The 11,224-nt window shown below is 50.6% G+C and overlaps 1 protein-coding gene across 1 annotated transcript; it reads right to left on the bottom strand.

Moving 5' to 3' along the window:
• Positions 1–1,564: 1,564 nt before the first annotated feature.
• Zp1 (zona pellucida glycoprotein 1) lies at positions 1,565–7,870 on the bottom strand. The gene is made up of 12 exons (NM_009580.2): positions 7,673–7,870; positions 6,649–6,770; positions 5,971–6,334; positions 5,738–5,881; positions 5,166–5,353; positions 4,906–5,003; positions 3,987–4,114; positions 3,703–3,892; positions 3,460–3,604; positions 2,098–2,179; positions 1,893–2,000; positions 1,565–1,722 (listed from the first exon to the last, which is right to left on the bottom strand). Exons 1-12 carry the CDS (start codon positions 7,842–7,844, stop codon positions 1,592–1,594), a joined length of 1,872 nt encoding a protein of 623 aa, NP_033606.2. The 5' UTR covers positions 7,845–7,870; the 3' UTR covers positions 1,565–1,591.
• Between the last annotated feature and the right edge of the window lie 3,354 nt (positions 7,871–11,224).

An 11,224-nucleotide genomic window follows, 5' to 3' on the forward strand; every position in this document is an offset into this window, starting at 1 on the left:
CCACCTCTGTTTTTACCTCTGTTATGCCTGAAAGACTACCTTCCCTTGCTTAGTGGCATTCTCCCCAGACTCTGCCCTGGGAAAGAGTAATGCCAGACCATGGCATATGTTAAACACTGAGTTGCTTTGAGGATGGCATTAGATGTCATTATGTGGATTAGTGGGGCTCAGCCTCCCCTCGCCCCACAAAAGAGCTTATTTAAAGGAAAAAGGAGAGAACTGACCCCATAGTGTGTCTTCTGACACCCACACACGTGCACCTCTCCCCTAGGAATAAAACATTTTGTCAGTTGTTCCACATAGTCTTTTTAGTTTTTTGAGACAGGGTCTATGAGCCTTGGCTGTACAGGAACTCATAAGTAGACCAAGCTGGCCTCAAACTCAGATCCGCCTGCTTCTGTCCCTGCAAGTGCTGGGATTAAAGGTCTGGGCTGCTGTGCTCAGCTTCCCTGTGGCCTATTGATTCAGTTAGTAATGTAGTAAACCTGAGAGTGGGAAGCTACACTTAAGTAGCCTACTGGCATAAGTGTCCAGCTTTAGTCAATTGTTGTAAGCAGGAGTTACACTATAAATTAATGGCAAAGGCCATGAGGTGACTTCATCACATAGACACTTGCTATGCAGATGACCTGAGTTCAGTCACCAGAGTCTGTGTGTCAAGGGGGAAGGAGAGAACGACTCCACAAAGCTGTCCTCTGACCTCCACATGTACAGTTAAAAAAGAAAAACAAGTTAAAAAGATTAAAAATAGTTGCTAAAAATATAGAATGGGGGCTGGAGAGATGACTCAGTGGTTGAGAGCACTGACTACTCTTCCAGAGGTTTTGAGTTCAATTCCCAGCAACTACATAGTGGCTCACAACCATCTGTAATGGGATCTGATGCCCTCTTCTGGTGTGTCTGAAGACAGCTACAGTGTACTCACATATATAAAATAAATCTCTGAAAAAAAGAAAAATGTAGTCTAGGAAATCTGCATGCGAGCCGTTATGGGTCCTTGGTTATAATCAAGTATTCTGTACTGAGGGTGCACTTGTATGTGCATACTCTACTAGTATACACTTGGCACAAGTTTGCACACACCTGTGGCACTACATTTCACTGTTCCTGGCTGTCCTGGAACTCTCTGTAGACCAAGCTGGCCTCGAACTCAGAAATCTGCCTGCCTCTGCCTCCCAAGTGCTGGGACTAAATGCGTGCGCCACCACGCCTGGCTACATTTCACTGTTACAGTGGCTCTGGCATGAGTGACAGGAGCATCCGACCTCTGTTGTAATTTTACAGAGACACTGCCATAAAGGTGGAAAGCTCTCTGCTGAAATGTTCTGGATAACGTGACTGTAGGGGTTATAATTCTGAAAGGACACTACTGACTCCAAAGAATAAGTTTCTCATGTGGCTTCACTCCTGTATTCCCAGCACTCTGAGGCAGAAGAATCGCCGAGTTCAAAACCAGCTTTAGCTGTAGAGTAAGAAGACCCTGTTCCCCCTCAAACATCCACACCCTTGGAAAAGACATACATCAGGTTTCATAAATAACTTCCTCACATCGGCTTTCAGGAGTTTTCAAACAATGGTTTATTGAGTCCATTTAATATCTGATGCCTTCCCAGAGCTTCTGGGCCCAGGCCCAGATCAGACCCACAAAGATCCCGGCCGCCAGGGCTAGGGTGATGGCCAGCAGCAGGAGCAGCATTCTTGAGCTGGAGTTCCTGCTGGAACCTGTCAGAGAAGGGAGAGGCGGATCGCTTGGAGCTGTCTGTCTTCGGATGACGGGCTGGGCTATTTTTACTTAGTTCCTCATTTAGTGGAGTTACACCTCACCTCCCCATTTTATCAGCAGTGTCACAGAAAGGGTCATGACGCTTAGGGGCACCCCCACACCCTGGTACCTGAGGGCTCAAGTTTAGCAGCATCCTCAAAGCCCACTGCCCCTGGAGAGCTTACAATATCCAGGGCCCGGAGAGTGATGTTGTGGTGACCAGAGGATCGTCGACGCCCTGCCCAGGAGAAAAACTGTCTGGCCTCCAACCCCTAGTGGCCTGAGAGTCAGCTTCAGGGTAACGATGCATCAAAAGACAAATACCCCAGACTCACTTGCTATCCCAGAGTCACACGTAGTAGAGCATGTATCAGACCCCAGAGGGTGGCAGGCAGAGGCACTACAGAAGAAATAGACCTGGTAGAAAGAAACACAGTCAAGGGGTGGCCTAGGTTTGTGCAGCTATGCTGGCAGCACAGTGGCAGGCTTGAAAGAGTCAGGTGCAGAGCTGTGTTAGTGCAGGGAGAGAGGTGGGTGAGCAGAGGCTGCGACCACAGCTGCCCTATACTGGCGGGGATGGAAACTGTAATGTTCTCAGTTTGGAGTTAAGACCTTCTGCTTCCTGAGCACCCAGACCTGCAGTAGAAGACACTCCCCACAGGCAGGAACTGTGGCATTCAAGGGAACTACAGTCCTCTGCCTTCTGCCCTCAGGAGCAGAACTGTTGGAAGGCAGCTAGCAGAAGAGATGGGTTTTGGCCACAATGCCAGACAACAGATATCAGCTGTCCTCTCTTCACCCCTACAGACGATACCTGGAGGCAAAGAAGAGGACAAGGTACCGCTGCTTCCAGAAACAGCTCAGGGGAGGGGACCAGAGGCAGCATCAATAGCTGTCTTGGCTTGGGAGGCAGCATACAAGCAAGGTGGGAGTGATGCCGCTCTCGACATTGCCTATCGGTGGGACCAGCCACACCTGATTGGCTAAGGGCAGGGATTTAAACATCTGTGAACGATGGGTGATTGATAGGACATGTTGTACTATCGATCACAGGCTGGACCGACCATACCAGTGAGTTTCCTATGGTGCCGTGTGTATGCCATACAGAAAAGGCTAAGAGGTTTAAAGACCCTAAGTACATATTCACTTTTATCTTCTGGAGAAGCTGCTATGCTAAAAACCCAAAGCAGAAGAACAAGGAACACATTATCATTTCTAGAATCAGACGTGAGACCACACAGGGACACCGCAGCTGGTGCCGAGATTTAGGTTGATCGTAGCCACACTCTGTTTCCTTCTGAGTTTTAACTGTTTTGCATCTGTATACAGGGGGATGTGCATGCCGCAACAGTACAGCACACGCGTGAGCGTCAGAGACAAATCATGGGAGCCAGTTCTCTCTGTCCACAATGCGACTATCTAGAAATTGAACTCAGGTCAGCAGGTTCGGCAGCAATTACCTTTTCCTTCTGAGCCATCTTGTCAGCTACCTCTCCCTTCTCTCCTGAATTGTATATGGGTCATTGTCCTTGCCTCCTTCTGGAGCTGTTGTCCCCGACACTTGATAACAGCCAATCCAGAAACTGGAATCTTAAGTGTTAGCTTGTAGGGTATAGGAAGGATGTAGTGACCCGCTAATGACCATTCAGCAGGTGGCATGAGGGCCAAAAAAAAAAAAAAAAAAAGGTCTTCCTAACCTGTCCCCTAAGGGCATTCTGGGAGCTGGAGTCAAGGAGCATGAAGGTGGTGATGGTGAAGCGCTGATAGTGGGACCAGAAGGGAAGCGCCTCCCTGTCTGCGGCCACTACTTGTGTTCTGTAGTTGTCACCCTTGAAAGGACACCTGGATTGAAGAGAAGTCCAGAAGCCTCTTTAAGGAGGCGTGGCAGGCAGGAAATCCTCCCCTCCCTGGGTGCAGCTCAGTCCTCTGCTATCACTCACCCATCTGACAGAATAGGCCATTGGGGCTGCTCAAAGGGGCTGGTGGTGGGCGTGGCCCAGCACTGGTGTAGCACCAGAACCAGACTGGGATCAGTTCTCTGCAGGAGTCGGACCTCTACATAGACTGGTTCCCGGAGCAGTCTCACAAGGGGATAGTCACTCCCCTGATAGTAGGAGCTGAAAGTCTTATCTGCAGAGAGAGGGGCTTGTGAGCCTGGGACAGGCTGTAAGGCTTTAGATGCAGGAAGGGAAAGTAGCAGGTGGGGTGGAGTCAGGGACTGTACCCGTGGCAATCCTCAGCTCCAGCCTCAGGGGTCCAGATTGAGTCACAGGGGCAGGTGGTTGGGGTGAGAAGATAGATGCCTGGATGGGCAGGAAATCGCTAGCATTGAAGATGCAGCGAACATGAAGCCTAAAAGTCCAAGCACAAGAGGTTGGGGGAGACCATAAGTCAGAGCAATCACCAACATCCCAACAGTGGATGCACCAGACAGCTTCCTCCATAGGGTGTAGCGGGCCCATGGTGTTCACCCTTCCTGCTCTTCTGCCCACCTAGTCTGCCCAGGACAGCTTGAATTAGCTAGACCTGTCCCTATTCTAGGTGCCAGGTACCACAGGATCAAGACAACAGGGCTCTGTCCTGGCACTTGAGGTCTCTGAAGTGTGGTGAGAAGACCTGGGCTGGGGAGCCATGAACGAGCCTTTAATGCCTAAGCCTCGTTTATCTCTTTGCCTCATTGAGAGGCTCTAGTGAGGATTGTGGAGGCCACAGGACTGTGTCTCAGGGCCTTGCTTGTCCTCGCAACTAGCCTACCAGTGTCTCCCTTAGTAGCCTGAGTGCCATGCAGTCACCAAACCATGTCTCCAGGGTCCCATGCCCAACGCCCACTGATAGTGTGCTTTTCAGCTGTAGTAACTGCACCAGTGGTGAAGGCCTCACTCTGTTGTCTCGCGCTCCTTTAGCCTAATCTGGACAGACTCCAGCTGTCCCTCTGTACTTCTCTGATCCCCCTCCCCCAAAGTCCTTCATGCCATGCTGAAACTGGCCACCTCAAGCACTTAAGTCCAAAAACTTAAAAGCATGCTACAGAATTGTGTCCCCACCTCTGGGCCATAAGTACTTTGTGCTAAAGCAAAAGACGTTTGGACCCTGACGCTAGTCTCACACCCCACACCCAGGCCTGTAACCCAGCCACTACTCACCGGAAGGCACTGTCCCGAGTGATGGAACCCTGTGGCCCCTTTTGGACATCAATGTCAGACACCAGCTGGTTCTCATAGATGAGTTGTTCGCCGACCACCTGAGGAGGTAGTGAGTGAGGCTCCCTAGGGGTGGGACTCACTCCCAGCATGCATCTTGCCCCTACCTGGACCATGATGATGCCCCAGTGGATAAAGGGGTAGTTGTCTGGTGATGCCCCTCACGAGGTGGGGCTCACTGTCAGCCTAAGTTCCACTCCTACCTGGATTGCTGTTCCACAGAGGGTGAGAGGGACATGGAAGACCACAAAAGCACTTGTCTTCTGGGTAGGGGGGCATCCGTTGGGGGCATAGGCCAGGTGGACATTGTCTAGCAGGACTCCATGTGTCAAGGCTGTTTCTTGTGACATGACCAAGGTAAAGTAGCCACTTTTGAAACACTGGAGAGTGACTAGGACAAAGGCAGGTCCAAGAGGTAGATCAGGCCTTTGGGATTCAAAGTCTCTCTACCTTAGGGACAGGGGATGGGCTCTGCGGGTGACAATGTTTAGCCACTAGGGAGTCACGGGATCTGGACATTGTTCTTCCCATTGTTGGCCTAAGCAAATGCCCTAGGAGCTGACAGAACAGAGGGTTGAATGCTACAGAGTGAGGTCAGGGTCTGTAAGAAGGGGAGGGACCCAGCAGCCCCCGGGGCAGGCACTCTTCCTATCTGAGGACGGTGGCATCTTCTTGGGAACTGGGTTCTCTTAGGCTGCATACAAGGCAGTTCAGCTAGATAGAAGGGAGACTTCCCCTGCTATGCCAAGGGCGTGCTTGGGATAAGAGGTTATACCTGTGTTGCCATAGTAACAGGGCTCTTCTTTGGTACTGTCATAGCAGCAGCCAGCCTGCTGACAGGTTTCCTTGGAACTTCCATTTACCATGCATGGGATGTGCCCGGAGGCTACCTGGCACCGCTCCTGGGGCAGATGGGTACCTAGGGTTGGTGACAGAGCAGTGAGGAAATGACTGTTTAGAGCTCAAAGGTCCCAAGACACAGACTGTACACAGAGAAGGCCCACATACCTACAGAATCCAGCTCAGTCAATTCCCAGGGCTCCAGCGTGCCCCATTGGGAGTGAGGTACAGTGGATCCAGCAGGTCCAGGTCCTAGGGATGGCGGAGCAGGAGTTGGATGGATGAAGCTCTGTTCTGGGTACAACGTAGTGAGACCAGTGTGGCCAGACCCAGCCAAGGTGTGGTCAGGGATGGGGTGAAGGGCAAAAGCATGAGGTGTAAAAGGCTCAGGTGTGGTGGGTGGAGCCAGGTAGGGGTCCGGAGTCACGGTGTGGTCTGGTTTGGGACAGATCAGTGTGACATCTTGTGCTATATCCACACGGCCATTGGGTAGGACGGCTTGTATGAACACCCTCAGGTGGAACCGCCCATCCTGCAGATGAGAGAGCCATAGAGAGCAGCTGAGTGTGGCCACCTGACACTTCAGGTGAGCGTGAGGGCTGGGCTGGAGGCCAGAGCATGGTGCCTGGCTGTTGACTACACCCAGTCCTGGAGTGGTTGCCACCCAGGCTGGCTGCTGTTAATGGAAACTGAGCATCCCTGGTGGAGAGGGAGCCGATTTGTGGCGTATCTCAGGATCTAACCCGTCACCTACCCACTCCCCACCCCTCATAGGCTCTATTCTTTTCTGGTCATAAGGGGCAGTTAGGACAATCTCCCTCTGTCCTCACATGTGACTCTCCTTACCTTCTCTAGAACGTGGCAGCCTTTGTAATCAGCTGAGAATACTGTGTGCTCCTGGGCCTCACTGGTCACCCAGTGGTAGCAGATAGAGCAGTTATTCACCTCAAACCGGTTCCCAAATTCATCTGGGTAGGGGGAGGAGATTGGGGAGGGAGTCTCAGGTGCTGGAGGGCAAAGGGCTGCTGGGAACCTCTGAAAAGCTCTTGAGGCGGGCTTGTTTCAAGACCTAGTTTTTCTTGCTAGCTCAGCTGTGTGGCCTTAGACAAGTGTCTTTCCCTTTCTGGTTTTGGTTTTCACTTCTGTCGTTGGCTCTTGGTAGCTGGGATAAGGGAGTGTTCACAGGGTGTCAGACACAGACTGAACACCTTATAGCCTAAGTTTAGTTAACCACGTACCTTGGCTGAGGCATCTAGGAATCCCAAGGACTCAGACCAACACAATAGGAGTGAAATGAGGGCAGAGTGAAAGAAGGAAGCTTATTTGTCATCTTAACTGTCTCATTTGGGGACACCTGCTCACTTGCATTGTTATTTCAGAACAGCAAACACCGAACCCCTACCCCACCCCATCCTACCTCACCCCGGGCTGCCCTCACCCTTCTTTTTCCATGCACAGGGCAAGTGTGTGTGTGGGAAGGGGGTCATCTTTCTCACCTCGCAGATGCTGCTCTGAAAGTGAGATTCAAATCATCACACAGAACCCCCCCCCCCACACACACACCTATTCTCTACATTAAATCACACCCCCAAGGGTGTTTTGTGGGCCCGAAGCTTGCAGCTGGAAGTTGAGAGCCCAGCATTTGGAGTCAGGGCCTGTCTTTCCTACAGGTGATTGTTGTGCACAGGGCACAGGAGAGTCCTGTCTCTGTGTGGTGATGGGCAAGAGGCTGGTTCTTGCAGCCCTCTTGAGTGACTGGCCTCTTCTCCTCCAGCGCCTGCCCCCGGGAAGAGGTGCAGCTCCCTCCTTGCAGCAGGCTGGGCTTGGGACTAGGCATGGGAAATTGGGAAGGGTGTCTGCCAGCACTCACCCAGCACCTTGAATTGGACAGTCTGGTTTGGCCTAGGGAACACCAGCAGCTGCATGCCCCGTACCCCACAGTCATAGCTGTATTCAAAGCCAGGCTCGAGATGCAGGCGCTGACCCAATCTCAGGGGAGCTGCCGCCAGCAGAAGCAGGACCACAAAACAACCCCAGGCCATGATGGAGGTCCCTGTCTGTCAGCACAGACACCCACAACAGTCTCTATGATTTCCCCATCATCCTACTTGGGGGGCCAAATCTTTATATGCATCAGGCAGGAAGTGGTAGCCTCTAGGGGCAAAGGAGATCCACCTGGGGGAGCAGCTGCTTAGCCTACAAGGGGCTATGGAGAAACTCCTTCCCCTGAGGCAGGAGAAGGCACGTTCCATCCTGGGTCTATCAAGGATCTTTAGAAAGCTGCTCCTGACCCCTCACCAATTTTCTGTGGCAGCTGGGACTACCCAGGGATTTCTAGCAAAGAGGCTGCAGGAAGGCTATAGGACAGCAGTCATTCCTGAATGCTTCAGTCCACTGACTGGGTGCTTCCCAGTCTCACATGGGTGTGGGAACTTTCTGCCCAGGTATCCTTCTTCCAGGGTTTCCTTCTACCTGTCAGGACCCTGGAAACTGAATACAAGGTTACTCCCTGCCCCCACTCAAGCCCAGCTCCTGGCAGAGCTGGCAGAATGAGGGTGGTGGGTGGTAAGCAATCAGAGACTGGTGGTAGCGCCTCTCAGTGTTCTCATAGTTAATCCTTGGCGATCACATCCTCTGCTAGAAAACACAAAATCCCAGATGCACGAATGTCTGAAATATTCTGAGCACCAATATGATGGCAAAAGTGGAAGTCTGTTCTTGACCTTGTGATGAGTCACACATTACACACATGATACAGCACAAATCAAAATCCAGTTGCTGGGTCCACATGGTGGTACATGCCTGCAATCCCAGCACATGGGAGGCTGAGACATGAGGATCATAAGTTTGAAGGCAGCCTGGGCTACAGAGGGAGAGAGAGAGAGAGAGAGAGTGAGAGAGAGAGGGGGAGAGAGAGAGAGGGAGAGAGAGAGAGAGAGGGAGAGAGAGAGAGAGCAAGAGAGCAAGAGAGAGGGAGAGAGAAAGAGAGGGAGAGAGAGAGCAAGAGAGCAAGAGAGAGGGAGAGAGAGAGAGGGAGAGAGAAAGAGAGGGAGAGAGAGAGAGAGAGAGAGAGAGAGGAGAGAGTGCTTGTTATGTAAGTATGATGATCTGAGTTCAAATTCCCAGCATCCATGTAAACAGCCAGGTGTTTGTAACACCATGACTCTTGGGATCAGAGATAAAAGGATTACTGGGGCTTTCTGGCTGCTAGCCTAGCTCCAGATTCACTGAGAGATCCCGTCCCAAAGGAATCAGGCGCAGTAATGAACAGGTGTGCTGGTTCATTTTTTGCCAGCTTGACATAAGTTAGAGTCATCTGGGAGAAGAAACCTCAGTTGACCTGTAGAAATCAGATTGACCTGTAGGGGAGTCTTCTTGATTGGTGATTGACCCAGGAGGGCCTAGGCCCTGTGGGTGGTGCTACGCATGGGCAGGTGGTCCTGGTTTGTACAAAAAAGTAAGCTGAGCGAGTCACGAGGAGCAAGCTAGTAAGCAGCATTCCTCCGTGGTTTCCTCCTGTCCTGACTCCCCCCAGTGATGCACTATTTGTTACCTGTAAATATAAAATGAAATTAATCTTTTCTTCCCCAGTTTGCTTTTGGTCATGCTGTTTATCACAGTATTGGAAAACAAACTAAGGCAGTGGGGTACCAGACATCCTGCTCTGGCCTCTCCTCATGCATGGGTGCTCACAGAACACACATGCACACACAAATATAAAACACCTTTAGTCCCAAGCATTTTTGATAAGCAGTGCTTAAGCATAATAAATGAAATAATATAAAATAAGAATAGATAATGGAATAAACATGGCATCCTAGATAGATACCGGGAAAGCTTAGGAGATGTATCTACCAGGTTATTGACAGCGAAACATGCCTGAGACTATTAGAAGGCATTAGCTACGGGGAAAGTGGTGAAGGGGGTGCCAATCACCTAATGTCTTCTTGGTTTTCTGTTCAGCAATTGTAAGAGATAACATCTATGAACACACAAGAATGGACCAAGCCTGTGCCAGCTCCTCATTTCCCCCATCCTCAGAGGGAAGCTATTATCCTCCCTTCCAGGTACTAATTCTCCCACAGCCCAGCGAGTCTGAGCTCAGCGAAGCCTGGTAACATGGGCCTGGTAACCTGTGGTTCTCTTGTACTTCAGAGAGCATGTAGTTACATGCTGACTGCAGACTAGCTGCTATGGCTTCCCACTTGTGACCTGGCTGCGCCATTCCGCCCCCCCCCGCCCCCCCCCCCCCCCGCCCCCAAGCCTCAGGTTTCTCCTTTGAAAACTAGAGTTGAAAAGTTGTGCTTATCTGGCAGGGTGAGCAAGAAGATTGAAAGAGACCCATAATGGGTGTGCTGAATTGTATGTGGCACTGACTTAATTCATGGCACTGGTGGCTGTTTGAGCAGAGTAAGGAGAGGTACCCACCTGGAGTGGGATGGGGTAGGATGGAGCTCCTGGAAGTATTTCGGAAGGAAAGTTGACTTCAAGAATAGGGTCTTGGACAGAAGAGATGGCTCTGTGGTTGAGAGCACTTGTTACTCTTGCAGAAGACCTGGGTTTAGTTCCCAGGACCCACATGGTGCACAGCCATCCAAAACTCCAATTCCAGTGGATCCAAAAATCTTTTCTGAACTCCATGAGTACCAAGCATGTTTGCAGTACACATGCATAGATGTAGGCAAAACACTCATACACATTAAACAAACAAACAAACAAACAAATCTTAAAATTGTCTTAAGGAAAAAGAAACATTCCAAGTTAGAAAAGAAGAGTGGGCCGGGCGTGGTGGCGCACGCCTTTAATCCCAGCACTTGGGAGGCAGAGGCAGGCGGATTTCTGAGTTCGAGGCCAGCCTGGTCTACAGAGTGAGTTCCAGGCCAGCCAGGGCTACACGGAGAAACCCTGTCTCGAAAAAGACAAAAAACAAAAACAAAAACAAACAAAAAAAAAAAAAGTAAAAAAGAAGAGAAGAGTGGGGCCTTAGGGCTGGAGAGGCAGCGCAGTTGAGTGCTTGATTAGCATGCATTAGCCCCGATCCAGTCCCCAGCGCCATATACACTGGAGGTGGTGACTGTGACCTCAACACTCTTTTGAAGGTGGAAGCAGGAGGATCAGGATTTCAAGGTCATCTTGTAATATAGCAAGTTTGAGGCCAGCCTGGGTTATGTAATACTCTGTGTTCAAACAACAACAACTGAACAATAACAACAACTAAACAAACCACACAACACAACAATACACCTTAAGGGCTTGGTAGAGAAAGGTGGGGATGGGGAGAAGATGAAGAGGAAAAGCTGCCAGGATGTGGGTTCTTCTACAGGAATGATGCTTTATTTTACTGTTGTGGTACTAGGCAAACACTGCCACTGAGCTGTATCCTCAGCCTTAAACTGGTCTCTTTAAAATGATATAAGGCAGC

The sequence above is a fragment of the Mus musculus genome, chromosome 19, assembly GCF_000001635.26.
Source record: "Mus musculus strain C57BL/6J chromosome 19, GRCm38.p6 C57BL/6J".
In the NCBI taxonomy this organism is placed as follows: Eukaryota; Metazoa; Chordata; class Mammalia; order Rodentia; family Muridae; genus Mus; species Mus musculus.